The sequence below is a fragment of the Acanthochromis polyacanthus genome, chromosome 24 (genome assembly GCF_021347895.1).
Source record: "Acanthochromis polyacanthus isolate Apoly-LR-REF ecotype Palm Island chromosome 24, KAUST_Apoly_ChrSc, whole genome shotgun sequence".
Taxonomy (NCBI): domain Eukaryota; kingdom Metazoa; phylum Chordata; class Actinopteri; family Pomacentridae; genus Acanthochromis; species Acanthochromis polyacanthus.
The window spans coordinates 3,785,686-3,801,448 of NC_067136.1; the positions used below are offsets into that span (position 1 = coordinate 3,785,686).

General features: G+C 43.1%; 1 protein-coding gene and 1 long non-coding RNA gene across 4 annotated transcripts; one reads left to right on the top strand and one right to left on the bottom strand.

The window, feature by feature from the left end:
• Nucleotides 1-950: 950 nt before the first annotated feature.
• LOC127532676 (uncharacterized) lies at nt 951-5,056 on the bottom strand. Of its 2 annotated transcripts, XR_007940260.1 has the most exons (5): nt 4,928-5,056; nt 2,923-3,778; nt 2,293-2,637; nt 2,113-2,201; nt 951-1,996 (listed from the first exon to the last, which is right to left on the bottom strand). It is a non-coding gene; the product is annotated as an uncharacterized LOC127532676 (long non-coding RNA). The 2 variants fall into 2 exon arrangements; XR_007940259.1 differs by having other exon boundaries at nt 2,293-3,778.
• A 4,131-nt stretch (nt 5,057-9,187) lies between these two features.
• On the top strand, nt 9,188-11,535 carry LOC127532576 (Fc receptor-like B). 2 transcript variants are annotated; one of them, XM_051944462.1, is made up of 5 exons: nt 9,188-9,311; nt 9,388-9,684; nt 9,763-10,005; nt 11,029-11,223; nt 11,326-11,535. In XM_051944462.1, the coding sequence occupies exons 1-5, from the start codon at nt 9,284-9,286 to the stop codon at nt 11,403-11,405; spliced, it is 843 nt and encodes a 280-aa protein (XP_051800422.1). In that variant the 5' UTR covers nt 9,188-9,283; the 3' UTR covers nt 11,406-11,535. The 2 variants fall into 2 exon arrangements, with proteins under 2 accessions (XP_051800422.1, XP_051800423.1); XM_051944463.1 differs by having other exon boundaries at nt 11,130-11,223.
• Nucleotides 11,536-15,763: the final 4,228 nt, after the last annotated feature.

A 15,763-nucleotide genomic window follows, 5' to 3' on the forward strand; every position in this document is an offset into this window, starting at 1 on the left:
GGTTCAGCCTCTCGGAAGTGGCCAGGATGCAGGATTGGTAACTGGGATCTCCATGATGCTGAAGAGCGGTGACGTCTGTGGTCAACAGGAGCCACGCATCCTCCTGGAAGGCTCGTCAGAAGAAGGCTCCTTGGAATCTCAGGGAGCAGGATCAGGCAGGCAACTGGTTGGTGTGGGGATTCTCCACTTCAAGGACAACAGGCAGCTGAATGAAATGAGGAATTATTGGGACTCTCCTCCAGGTCTGGGAGCAGGCCATCCTTTGTTGGGTTGGCGGGTTCCCCAGAAAGAAAACTCTCAGGCAGCATCAGAGATAGTATCTGGGGGTTGTGGTTGGATCTGAGAGGTTACTGGATGTGGTGTCTGTCAGAGAAACAGGATGGAGTGTTTCCACTCATTACAGGATTACAGGTGTTTGTTTTTCTTGTTCTTTATTGCCACCAAGTGGAGCAGTCAGAACACTGCAAGAAATAATTCCAGGTTCAGTTCAAATTCAACCTTCACATTTCATCCTGATACACTTGTGGAATTTACTCTTTAACTCACAGATGATGTCAGTTTAGTTCACCTTGTTAGACTTGCACGACAACATAGAGGGAAATTTAGGAAATTTAAAAAAAAGAATTTTTCACAGAATATGTTGATTGTCTTTTCATAAACCAAAGATGTCATGTGAAAAAATTCAAATCATTCAGTCTTCATTTAAACCAGATGGTTAACTGTGAAGTAAACTGCACTTTAATCGTCAGACATGATTTTTTTTTAATTTCTATTATTTATTACATCTGACTGTAAATATTTTCCTTCATGCCAGAGTTCATGTAGCAGCTCAGCTGGTTCAGAAGCAGGTTTAGAAAGAGTTGTGGGTTTAATGCATGACTGGATATTTAAATAAAGATTCAGATTAAACTGAAAAGTCACATTTACATTTTAAAGGATACAACTGGTGATAATTTTTGTTATTGTCAGAAAACTTTATTGAAAACCAAACCAGTATAATGAACAGAAATCGTTATGATGATTACAGTTGCAAACACAGTTTTAACACAAAGAACAGATACAAGTCAGCTACAGATCTGTAGATATTTAAAAACCACACAATGAAGAACATTCACTGGACTCTTGTTGCTGAAGTTCAGTGATGTGGAGGCAGATCCAGAGAGACACACTGGAGACTCAGATGACTTAGGTTGTGAGTAATGTTTACTGATATCAGGAGAAGTGACACCAACAGAGCAGCAGTACATGCAAGCAATGCCAGCAGCACTTCTGAGGATTCTCTCTGATCTTTGGCTTTATATTGGAGTTGGGAGAAGGTCAGATTTAGATTACAGACCAATATGGAGACAACTGGTCTGCTTAGTCACATCACAATAGACGATATCTGATCTCCTGCAGTGTCTGTCTGTCTAAAGGCCATTATGACCTTAGAAAGGGGAAAGAGTCATTTTTCCTTCACAACTCTCATGACCTCAGAGATTTTCTTACAAAGCTACAATATTAAATCCTAATACATCACACATCACTCTGAAATATCCAACAACATGCTCTATAAATGAATCCAGCTTTACAGGGATACGCTGATGTCTCTGCAGTTCATTACAACATTTTCACATGAGAAAGTTTTCACAGTTTAAATGTGTAGATTTCCACATGTATGTTGCATAAAATCACCTGTAAATCTGCCCTACCATTAATTTATCAACACAGCAACAGGATAAATAAGATATTTGTTCAGTTTTCTGAACAATTTACTCTGCTCTACTCCAAAACAATAAATGTCTCACATGACAGTTTGATATTTATTAGTTGGCTCTAACATGTCAACCTAAAACATGAACCTTCAAAGTAAAACAAATGAAAGATATCCTGTAAATACAGTTTACAGTTCATCCTTCTCTTCCTTCTCTTCCTCAAAGATGGTGTTGTCATTCTTCTTGACCCATCTAAGTTTGAACCCTGCTGTGATCCCTTTCTCTTTCAGCTTCTTCTCCAGCTGAAAAACAAGTTCATGAGCAGAAAGAAAAGATTTTGATTCTTCTTCTTGTTCTTACAGATTTATGTCCTCTTAAATTTAAATGTTAACATGAAACTATCTCATCTCACACTGACCAGTTTCAGGATGGCCTCCGTCACAGCGGGGTCATTCAGGTCCATTGTGGATTTCAGAACCCTCAGCTTGATCCGAAGCTGCTTTGTCTCTGTGGACAAAATGGAAATACAGATTCATGAAAAATAGACTTGAGTGTCAGTGCAGCACAGTCAGTGTGAGTTTGTTTGAAGACAACTCACCGTAGTGGCACATGAAAGGAAGTTTTTGATCACAGTGATCTTCCACCCACTTTCCAGCATCAGTAGCACCGATCAAACGGGTAGCACAGTCTCCACTGTTATATGGTATGTTTCCAGTCAACCAGTTTTTGAATTCATGCTCTGTGCCATCTGACCAAGAGTACCAGGTTCTTCTAGACAGACCAACGAAAACACCCATATTTCCTGGTCCAGCCTTCTGGACCAGTGTCATCTCTTCTTCATTCCTGATGGAGGCCAGGTCTGTGTGGAACTTCCTGCAGTAGCTCTGAGCTTCCTCCCATGTCACCTTCCAGGACTTCTAGACATATCTTGGAGGAGAAGAAGCTGGCAAGAATTTTGAAAGTTCAGTGAGACTAATTTGCACACAAAAGTAATTTATTCTGACCAACAGTTTTAAAAATCCAATCTGCATGAAATCAAATTAAGAAAAGAGTAAAATCTTCACATGTGAGTTACATCTTTACAAGACAAATAAAACAGTCAAAGCTGCCGTTCATTTTCTGTTTTGGGGCCTAAACACACACTTGAAGTAATAATTATACCACAATCTAGAAAATGCACTACATGTTACTGGATCACAGAAACCACAAGAAGTAACAATTTACTCACCGTCTAAATTGTCATAGCAGAGAAAGGGGAGTGGGTAGGAGCATGGCACATCATTCACACCTCCACCTTTAACTACCGTAGCGCATAGGTGCCACTCATCTCTGCGATCATTTGGTTGGCCCTTGGACCACCTGAGAAAGGGCTGATTGTTGGTTCCGTAGTAGCCATCATCTGTCATCGACCACGCCCAGCTGCTAGAATTGTCATACAGGCCAATCCATACTTTACCACTGTAGCCACTGCCAGCAGCTGCAATCAGTTGAGCCACGTCTTGTGTGTGAATGTATATGTGATTGTGTATCTGTGTGTATATTTGTTGGGGGGTGGAAGGTTTCGGGTTTTTCACAGTGTTTTGTATTGTGTTGTTTTTTTTTATCCTCTGTGAGGCACTTTGTGTTACTCTATTGTATGAAAAGTGCCATATAAATAAAGTTGATTTGATTTGATTTGAAGACGTAAAGTTTTACTCACCGTTACAATTGTCATAGCAAAAAAAAAGGGCCTGTTCGGGAGCATAGCACATCATACAATAGACCTTTTTCTACAATAGTGCATAGGTTCCAGTAATCTCTGCGATTATCTTGTTGACCAGTTTTCCACCAGAGAAACTGCTGATTGTTGGTTTCGTAGTAGCCATCATCTGTCATCGACTACGCCCAGCTGCTAGAATTGTCATACAGGCCAATCCATACTTTTCCACTGTAGCCACTGCCAGCAGCTGCAATCAGTTGATCCACGTCTTCCATGTTGTCCACAGTAGCCAGGCCAGTGAACTTTTCTCTGCAGTACTGTTGGGCTTCTCTTCAGGTCTTTGGTTCATCAATTAACTGGTACTGATGAAGGCCTGAACAGAGCCCTGAAAAAGACACATTTATCATCCTGAACAATGTAACATAGAAATATAAACAAATAGGATATAGAAACAAAAATGAGACAGATGTGGATCAAACACACCCACAGGTTGGACACCAATGACTGCTGTGGACTGAAAATGGTCGGAAACTAAACAAATGTGCCATATTTACATCATCCACATGTCTGAGGTTTTCTCTCCTTTTTACACCATTTCGTTCTGCTGAAATGTTTGATTGCCAGAAACACACATTCATTCACATTTTTATTTTCAAGTCTTTTAAAATTGCCTCTATATTTAGCAGTGGCGGCTGGTGAATTTTTCTCTTGGGGGGGGCACTTAATTTACCAAACCAAATAGCAGAGTCGGCAACACCGGAATACAAGAATTGATGTAAATTATGTTCACAGCCATTTAATGTGCTATTACTATGCACCACTACGAGGGTACACCTAAGCACTACTGCTGAGTGAAATAGACAATTAAATGCACGTAGATGTTACCAGCTAGTGAATTTGAATTGATCTCCCCAGTGTTTGATACGAGTTGCTCCAGATAAGGTGTAATTGGTACACAAACCCTTAAAATCTCCTTTTCTATAATTAAACAAATTAAGAATGTATAAATATGCAAATCTATTTTTTTACTTCAAAAGTAAAAAAAAGAAACAATTCATTTTTCCAGCTTCAAAGAATGCCAAGTGCTTCTTCTGTCCAGCAAAATCTTTGGAACAACATATTTATATTTACATACTCAAATAAACAAAAACAAATCTATACCTGTGAAACCAACAAACATTGGACATTTTGTTAAAAAAAACCTAACTATAAGGCTTAAAGCAGACAGTGCTTCTGTGAGCTAACTTTTACATTAACAACCTTACATGACAAAGAGAAAACAGCAAATCTGCATGTTTAAGATCAAAGCAATAAAAAAAATAGTGAAACCATTAGTTATTATCTTATCTTATCTTAGGCTTTGAGCCCAAAGTGCTTCTGTCAACTAACATTAAATATTTACAATGAAAATAAAGAAAAACAGTAATTCCTCAGATTTCAGAACATATGAAAATCAACAGGCTTTCAGTCTAAAGTGCCACTTGTGTCAACTAACATTTCTATTTACATTATTAAATGACAAAAAAGTAAGTACCTGTCTGGATCCAGGCATGATCAGTTCCCGTGGTTTGAAAAAGCAGGCAAGGGAAGCAAAATAAAGCACCTGCCTCACTGCATCCTGTCAGCCAAGACGTTCGCACGCTCTCTGCTGCCACCCCATGGCCGGTGGTGTGTAAAGCGATCAGAGGGAGACAGGCTGTCGTTTTTCTTCACAGGGTGAATTTAAATAGTTGTCCAACCACAGTTATGGAAAATGTTGCATAGCGGAAAGTGGTCCAAGTGAATGTAACTGTGATAAAAAGGCCACTTCAGGTCACAGACTGTGGTTCTGTACTTTGTTGATCAATGCAAACCAGATGTAAATCCACCTGTCCTCACCTGATGCAACAACTTTGCTCATAAGTGGTTCCCTGTTGGGATATATGAAGAGACAACACATGAATGAAAATGAGTCCAAAGACAGACATGATAGATTTACATTACACAAGGTTATTCATCAGTCACTGTGGAAACACTAGACAATAGACATGTTTTTTTCTTTATCACTGACTGGAGGTGAAACATGCAAACAGTGTGCACACGTGAAGTTGTGGTGACAATGCGTGAAGTAGATCATTGTGGACATCCCTCCATAAATAAGTGTCCCTGAACAGTTCAAACTGTTCAGGAACACTGAACATCAAAAACCTACAGACTATCTCACCAAAATATCAAAAACCTACAGATTAATTTACCATCTTCAACCTCAGTGTTTCCAGCTGTTAAAGGCATTATGGAGGATGTTTTTTTTGTTTAATTTGTCTGATTCACATAAAATGAATATACTGACCTTTAGTGGACTTGTATATATGGTCTCTAAAAGAATAAAAAATAAAAAAAATAACTGTGGACATGGCAGGACCTGAAAAACATCAGCCAATCAATGCGCTTGGACCGAGGCGTTTGGTTTGCTCCCTTTCCTGTCAATCAAAAATCTTCTGGCTCAGGCCAAGTTACGTAGATTAGGTACGCCTTGGACTTACGTGTTTTCTGTATGTGTTGCTTTGGTATAGCTTCGTAGTTAGCTGGAGACTTGTTTTGCTCATCTTTTTTTACATAATGGCAGATAAAGATCCAGGGGGACCCAGCCGTAAAAGACAACTTCACGAGTCCTACGCAAGTTTCTGGAGGGGGGTGTTTCTTCGTAAATGTTAAGAGGGGGGAGGTTAGAGGGGGGTGAGGGAGAGGTTGTATGTGCGCATGCGCATGCTACGTTCAAAGTCATAGGAAATTAAATCTCCTCCAATGCCTTTAATGTGTAAAAGTAGCAGGAAGTCTTTAGTGCCTCTAGAGGGAGCTGAGTGATGTCTGATAACTGTCATCAAAGTATTCAGTGTTTGAAAAAATAAAGTCTGAGGGTTTGGAGACAGAGGTGATCTCACCAGAAAGCTGAAGAATACATAGATTACAATCATCAGATTACTGATCACATTTCATGCTGGTGGAAACAAACTGTGTGTAAATGACAGCGGTTCAGCTGAGAGGAAATCAGACGGAAGTTTTGTTTCTGCAGACTTCAGCTACTGAATTGTGATCAGTAAAGAAGAGACGAGGCTGCAGGATGTCAGTCCACAGAGCAGAGTGGGTGATTTACCGAGCTGCTTTAGTAAAAACTGTTAAAGATCTCTCATTGTTTATAGAGGTCAATGTCAGTATTCTTCAATTTAAAAAAAAGAAAATGTACATGATCTCTGGAATATTACAGTGTTTCACATATTTGTTGTGTTTTGGGGTTGTGGTTGCTAGATTTGTTCTGTTTTTGTTTATTCCTGTGTGTTTCCCTTTTCAGAAAGCGCAAGGTTGATAAAATGTTGAGTCAACGTTTGCTTTTCAACCATAAATCACACTTTACCCAGACAGCAAAAGATGTTAAATCAATGTTGAATTAGGGTTAAGAAGGTTGAATTGTGGTTACGGTTGAAGACTGATGGTTGGATCAACGTTGATTCAACAACATTTTGTCAACATTGAAGTTTGTGTTTAAAAGATACCATTGAATCTACGTTGTATTTTGGTTTAATTAAAATGTTTGACAGGTCAATGTTTAATTAATGTTGAATCTATGTTTGCAAACATGTAATCTATGTAAGCAAACGTTGACTCAACATTTTATCAACCTTGCACTTTCTGTATAATTTCTACGTTAGGTCTCAACATAGATTCAACATTGATTCACCCATAATTTGCTATCTGGGTTGTATTTTTATACACACCTGGACTTTAAGCTGGACTTTTAATGGAACTTGTTTTTGCTCCACATTATTTGTTTAATACATTTCTGTTTGATTATTTTAATGTAACTGCCTGCTATTTTGTGCAGTGGCTCACCGATGTATAAGCTGGATCTTTCAGTGTTGAGCCATCGACCACTAGTCCAATACTAGATTCCACCGAGGTCCTGCTGCCAAGCGCCATGGTCCACCCAGAGCTGCTGGTTTTCATTCTGTTTCTGGCGGTTTTCATCTTCCGCCCATCTCTTCTTGAATGTGTGTCTGGGTTAACCAGCATCAAGTCCAAGGCCCTGTCATCTTCAGTCTGTAATGTCTGCTGGGTCCCATCGATATCTGGCTCGGTCCCACCTTTGTAGCTGGCCTACCGAGGGGTTCTGCTTCCACCACCAGCTTCCCCAGGGGTTCTCCACCTTCACCACCAGGATCTGGCCAATCTTCACATTGGGATGCGTTCCTAACACTGGCCACCTGCCCGGCCTCTACAGACACTTCATTTTTTCACCACTACCAGTCAGGTTTTGTCTAGATCATCAGTCTCAGCAGGGGCTCCAGCTAGTGATGGTCTGACACCCGAGACTGTGATACATACATGCTAGCTCATGAAGCAAATCTATCGAACCACTGTGCGGAGGCATGGTTTGATCACATGACTCTTGACATGACACACTTGGGTGACATTGAAAGCAGTGAAGTGCTTCGAACGCCAATTAATCACCTGAAACTCAGAACATACTTTGCCAAAATCCATAATATAATCCGTATTTGCTCCATGTGAAAATGACTTCAGTCTGTATTTGCAGAGCACATCAGATGAATGTAGCAGCACCATTTACATGTTTGTCCAAAATATTAGTGAAGAGTATGTGGAGTTGCAAACGGACATGACAAATAAGAAACATGCTCTTCAATATTATTGTTGTCATTATTATTACTAGTCATATTACTATGATTGCTGTAACCACTAGAAACCATACAATCATCTGGTGTAGTCCCCAGGAATATGTGCATGGCCAATCAAATCCAAAACAATCCATGAACCAATTAACACCTCGATTGCACTTCATGCCACTGACCACTAGAGGTCCTACTGGAGCACTGTCAGTCACTGGAGCCTCGAGGAATGAACCATGTTTTGAATGAAGTGTTGAAGCTTCAACAAAGCCTCGATCAGCCATAACTGGCTCCAGCTTTACTTCAAGGATCCTGGCCATGCTTCCAAAGGGGTCTGTCTCCGATGCTGGCCTTCTGCCTACTCCTGAATGGCTCTGCTTTCATCACTAACCTCTCAAGGAGCTCCACCGCTGAGCTCCTGTATGGCCACCCAGTGGGGTGCTTCTCCTCTGCTGGACACCTGCCAGGCCGCCAGAGGTGTTTTACCTTTGCCACCACGGTCAAGCTTCTGTGGGCTCCTGAGGGGTTCCACCTTCCCCACCAGGATCTGAACTATACTCCCAAATAGATCTATCTCCAAAGCTGGCTACCTGTGAAGCGGTCCTGCCTGACACTCGGGTCCTAACCAGCAGCAGTTTCCTCTGATTCTGGATCATACCTCGACTCTTTTTTCAGCTGATCTGTCAGAGAATGCATCAGTAGTCAATAAAAATCAGGCAGGTCACTGGAATCTTCAGAGTTCATAAAAGCTGCTCACAAACAGGAAAAACAAAACCGGTTCAGATGAAGCTGTGAGTGACTTCAGCCGCTGACTTCCTGCAGCCTCACCTCTTCTTCACTGACCACAGTTCAGTGGTTGCAGGTTGCAGTAACAACACCCCCATCTGATTTCCTCTCAGCTGAACTGCTGTCATTTATAGATGGTTTGCTTCCATCAGCATGAAATGATAAAACCAGAAACTGAAGATAACAATCAGTAAATCTGTTGTTAATGTGGATAAAGTTTCAGATCAACGAAACTGCTTTATGCTTATAAATGTACCAAACCTCCAATGATTTTTCAGAGCTGCTCAGACTGTCAGTGAAGGTATCATGACCGACTTTCATCTCTCAGCCTTTTTCTAGTGATGTTCGGAGCAGAGGGAACTAGAGCAGACAGGCAGGAAGGAGGAGGGTTTACTGATGAGACTGAGAGCTGATCAGAGTTTATGTAATATCAGCAGCTCAGGATGGAGGGAACATCTCTGCTGTGGATCTGTAAGTTACCTCTGCTTCTCCATGCCTCCTGCTCTATGTGACAACTCAAACTAACCTCAGTGTGGTTCTCCTGCAGCTCTGCTCTCACTGATGAGCTGCACAACAAACCAGGTGAAGCTGAACCTGACTCCCAACAGATCTCAGTTTTTTGAAGGAGATTCTGTTTCTCTGAGCTGTGAGGATGAAGACATCTCTGCTGAATGGACTCTGAGGAGAAACACCACCAGAAGAACCAGAACTCAGTGTGATGACTGGGGAACAGGATCTGGTTCTAGCTGCATCATCAGCTTTGCTTTAGCATGGGACAGTGGAGTTTACTGGTGTGAGTCCATCCAGGCAGCAGCCAGTCAGAGCATCCACCTCACTGTTTCTGGTAAGATGAGCTGTGCAGTCAGTGCTGATGAAGCTGTGTGTGAATGGATGAAATGCTGTAGTTTGTCTCTGTGTTGAGGTGGATCAGTGATCCTGCAGAGTCCTGTCCTCCCTGTGATGGAGGGAGATCCCCTCACTCTGAGCTGTCAATCAAACCAGGACTCCCCCCTCCCAGCTGCTTTCTATAAAGATGGCTCCCTCATCAGGACTGAGCCCGGAGGTCACATGACCATCCTCCATGTTTCCAGGTCTGATGAAGGCCTCTACAGGTGTAACATCAGCAGTCATGGAGAGTCTCCATCCAGCTGGATCTCTGTCACAGGTCAGGATTCTTCTACTGAAAGAGACACACAACATGAGGAGAGACACACAACATGAGTAGACACACAACATGAGTAGAGACACAACATGAGTAGAGACACACAACATGAGGAGAGACACACAACACGAGAAGAGACACACAACACGAGTAGAGACACACAACACGAGTGGAGACACACAACATGAGTAGAGACACAACATGAGTAGAGACACACAACATGAGTAGAGACACACAACATGAGGAGAGACACAACATGAGGAGAGACACACAACATGAGTAGAGACACAACATGAGTAGAGACACACAACATGAGGAGAGACACACAACATGAGGAGAGACACACAACACGAGAAGAGACACACAACACGAGTAGAGACACACAACACGAGTGGAGACACACAACATGAGTAGAGACACAACATGAGTAGAGACACACAACATGAGTAGAGACACACAACATGAGGAGAGACACACAACATGAGTAGAGACACACAAAATGAGGAGAGACACACAACATGAGTAGAGACACACAACACGAGAAGAGACACACAACACAAGTAGAGACACACAACATGAGGAGAGACACACAACATGAGTGGAGACACATAACATGAGTGGAGACACACAAAATGAGTGGAGACACACAAAATGAGTGGAGACACACAACATGAGTGGAGACACACAAAATGAGTGGAGACACACAACATGAGAAGATCTTCTCATGTTGTGTGTCTCGAGACACACAACATGAGTAGAGACACACAACACGAGAAGAGACACACAACACGAGTAGAGACACACAACATGAGAAGAGACACACAACATGAGTAGACACACAACACAAGGAGAGACACACAAAATGAGGAGAGACACACAACATGAGGAGAGACACACAACTAACACAAAGACACACAACACGAGTAGAGATGCACAACAATCATCAACTGAAAAGAGACACAGACTGCCTTGAAAATAAACATGAATTGAGCAAACAGTCACCTGACCAGGTTTTTTTCTCTACAGGTAAACTTCTGACCTCAGCCCCGCCCCCTTTCTCAGCCCCGCCTTCATCGCTAACTCCACCCACTCCCTCAGCTCCGCCCCCTGTCTCTTCCTCCCTCCAGCTTGTGTTCAGGCTGCTCTGCCACCTGGTGGTGTTCTGTCCATACTTCATCTCTACTGTCCTCATGGTGTCTTTGTATCGACACAGAGCTACAGGTACTGATCAATTACTGACCTGTCAATCAATCAATCAATAATCTGATCAATTACTATATTTTTTTCTCCTTTATTAACATATGTGGTCACCTTGTCTGACAGTCTCCAGGACGACAGCACCTCTCCTCCATGCTGAGCAGGGATTGGCTGATGACTTCAGGGCCATCGAGCATCACTTCTGAGTCACATGGTGTGATCATGTCATCGTCCTGAACCGCTGCCTCAAATATCCTTCTGCCTCAGTGCAACTGTTTTCTATTCTTTTGCCACAATACTGTCAAAGTTATCACAAAATAAACAAATGAAGAAGTCCTTTTGTTTTCTCTCCTTCTTTGGAGCAGTAGATGTTTCAGCTCCACTCTCCAACTGCATCATTATTTTCATTTTGTATTCTTAGGACATGATTCTGATGTTGTGTCCACTGGGTTTTGATTAGTTTATATCCAGGTTTTTACATTTTGATGCATTGACTCGGGGCTTTCTTTTCTTTTTTATGCTTTGGTGAATTACGGTTTTTCTCAATTGATCAGACACTGTTCCTGAAAAATAGCACACGTTTCCCAACACACTGCACACTACTTTCTTTATTTGAACACAATTCACAAAGCACTGCACACTTGTTTCAAAAGCGCACTTTATGGTCAAAATTTGAACTTTGTTTCCAAAATTGAGACACACGAAGTTAAACTAGGACACCGCACTGCTAAATACAAAACACTCCTCTCTCACTGTTTTCACATGAAGTGTAAAAAAATGATACAGTCCTCCAAAATGACAACTGATACACAAATGCATCCTATAAATGAATCAGAGGGGGCCACTGCTGTGCTTGACTGTGCATTTCAAAATAAAAATAATATTAGTCAAAATATACAGCACTGTATTGTACACAGTACAGTATGCAAATATTTACACCCAACTGTATCAATTCTTTCAGCCTGGTCAGGACACAGGAGCTCATCAACATCACAAGCTGTGTTTTCTCTGGAATGAAAGACCTAGTGTGTCTGATCCAGCCCTGACCTGCATCAACAGAAACATCACCACATGTCAAGACCACTGATTGAAGAGATTTTCCAAAGTATGGCTGCTGCTCATCTACCTTCCACCTCCATGTAGAGAAGAATTCTTCTATAGGATTCAGAAAAGAGAATATAGCAGCAAAAAAACACAATAACTTGAGGATTCATGTTGAACCATTCCTGAATCAATAGTCCTCTATAAAACTAACATTGTCCCATTTGTATTCATGTGTATCATCAGAATCCAACTGAAAAACTCTCACAAACACACACAAAACAGAGAAAAAGTCAGTCACGTACACTTTCTGTAGTTTTACAGCACTTGTGAAGCAGAATTATACAATAGATTTTACAGTATTCTCAGAACATTTCTGACTGCTTGTATTGTTCCAGTATAGACATGTCACAACAAACCTGAAACTATTTACTTTATGCACCATCCTTACCATCTGCTGACCTCAACAACAGATTGCATTCTGAACAGCTAATTCTGTTCCCCAGCAGGTTTTATTCATTTTTGACCTGTAGTGTCTTACAGTTTTTCTCGATTGCTAAGACACATTACTGGAAAGCTGCTCTCCTTTTCCCTAAACTGTGAACACAAAACCCAATTTTCAAGCTACATTCACAAAACCTCTGACTCTTCTTGCCAAACCAAACTTTCACCTCAAAACAGTTCAATCTGTGCTCAAAACTGAACTTTGCTGTCAAATCATGCCTCAAGTCAATCAAAATTAAATACTCTACTGAGTAGTTACTAAACACTACATAGAAAAAAGGAAAACACAATGCTGCAGGTCCTCCATCACTGCTGCAGGTCCTCCATCACTGCTGCAGGTCCTCCATCACTGCTGCAGGTCCTCCATCACTGCTGCAGGTCCTCCATCACCTGCTGCAGGTCCTCCATCACCTGCTGCAGGTCCTCCATCACTGCTGCAGGTCCTCCATCACCTGCTGCAGGTCCTCCATCACTGCTGCAGGTCCTCCATCACTGCTGCAGGTCCTCCATCACCTGCTGCAGGTCCTCCATTACCTGCTGCAGGTCCTCCATCACTGCTGCAGGTCCTCCATCACTGCTGCAGGTCCTCCATCATCTGCTGCAGGTCCTCCATCACCTGCTGCAGGTCCTCCATCACTGCTGCAGGTCCTCCATCACCTGCTGCAGGTCCTCCATCACCTGCTGCAGGTCCTCCATCACTGCTGCAGGTCCTCCATCACTGCTGCAGGTCCTCCAGCACTGCTGCAGGTCCTCCATCACTGCTGCAGGTCCTCCATTACCTGTTGCAGGTCCTCCATCACTGCTGCAGGTTCTCCATCACTGCTGCAGGTCCTCCATCACCTGCTGCAGGTCCTCCATCACCTGCTGCAGGTCCTCCATCACTGCTGCAGGTCCTCCATCACCTGCTGCAGGTCCTCCATTACCTGCTGCAGGTCCTCCATCACTGCTGCAGGTCCTCCATCACCGCTGCAGGTCCTCCATCACCTGCTGCAGGTCCTCCATCACCTGCTGCAGGTCCTCCATCACCTGCTGCAGGTCCTCCATCACTGCTGCAGGTCCTCCATCACTGCTGCAGGTCCTCCATTACCTGCTGCAGGTCCTCCATCACTGCTGCAGGTTCTCCATCACTGCTGCAGGTCCTCCATCACCTGCTGCAGGTCCTCCATCACCTGCTGCAGGTCCTCCATCACCTGCTGCAGGTCCTCCATCACTGCTGCAGGTCCTCCATCACTGCTGCAGGTCCTCCATCACTGCTGCAGGTCCTCCATCACCTGCTGCAGGTCCTCCATCACTGCTGCAGGTCCTCCATCACTGCTGCAGGTCCTCCATCACCTGCTGCAGGTCCTCCATCACTGCTGCAGGTCCTCCATCACCTGCTGCAGGTCCTCCATCACCTGCTGCAGGTCCTCCATCACTGCTGCAGGTCCTCCATCACTGCTGCAGGTCCTCCATCACTGCTGCAGGTCCTCCATCACCTGCTGCAGGTCCTCCATCACCTGCTGCAGGTCCTCCATCACTGCTGCAGGTCCTCCATCACCTGCTGCAGGTCCTCCATCACCTGCTGCAGGTCCTCCATCACTGCTGCAGGTCCTCCATCACTGCTGCAGGTCCTCCATCACTGCTGCAGGTCCTCCATTACCTGCTGCAGGTCCTCCATCACCTGCTGCAGGTCCTCCATCACTGCTGCAGGTCCTCCATCACTGCTGCAGGTCCTCCATCACCTGCTGCAGGTCCTCCATCACCTGCTGCAGGTCCTCCATCACCTGCTGCAGGTCCTCCATCACTGCTGCAGGTCCTCCATCACCTGCTGCAGGTCCTCCATCACCTGCTGCAGGTCCTCCATCACTGCTGCAGGTCCTCCATCACCTGCTGCAGGTCCTCCATCACTGCAGTGGATAAGGTTTGAAACATCATCAACTCATTCTCACTGTAGACAACCACAGATGAGGTTGGAGGTTGGAAAGAAAGGACATTGATAGAAAAAAATCCACATGGTTCTTCAATTCCAGCTGCAGTTACTCTGGTCAACAATGAATATCAGAGTGAACACAGCAAGGTATTAAAGTAGTACAGTGGAAAGTGTGATGTTTTGTCATATTTTGTAATCTTATTGAAATGTTTCTTCTCCTGGTTCAGTCCAAAGAACATTTTTCTGCCTTAGAAGGACAATAAATTTACAGCCGCTAATGTATCATAACGCGACTTACAGCGAACAGAAACAGCCTTCTGACTACATGAGATCCACATAGTTACGCTGTTGTAGAGAAAGCGCTCTGCTCTGTTTTACATTCGGTAGCACCAGAAAAGTAGCACTCATATCTGTGTTTCAGTATATACAATACCCCAGTACTATACTATATACATACAATGCACTCCTGTACTATACTACACTCAAGAAAAATATAAACGCAACATTTTTGTTTTTGCTCCCATTTTTTATGAGATGAACTCAAAGATCTAAAACTTTTCCACATACACAATATCACCATTTCTCTCAAATATTGTTCACAAATCTGTCTAAATCTGTGACAGTGAGCACTTCTCCTTTGCTGAGATAATCCATCCCACCTCACAGGTGTTCCATATCAAGATGCTGATTACACACCATGATTAGTGCACAGGGTGCCTTAGACTGCCCACAATAAAAGGACACTCTGAAAGGTGCAGTTTTATCCCACAGCACAATGCCACAGATGTTGCTCCATCTTGACCTGTCTGTATCCATCATGTATTTAACCCTTCAGAACCTGTGGTCAATGCTCTCCCTCTATTCAGGTCAACACAATATCAATAGTAATACTTATATGTGATATCATTTTCAGTGTTCAGTTAGCAGTACCTTAAAAAAATCCTGACAGAGAACAAAGTGTTCAGCCATCACAAGGCTGGAGAGGCCTCTGAGTGAGCCACTGACTGTCAGAACAGCGATGGGGAACCTTGAAGCTGGCACTTCAGATGCTTTCCATCCAATCTGACAAAGCTTTACAGGACATTTCAAGAACAGTGGGATATATATCTC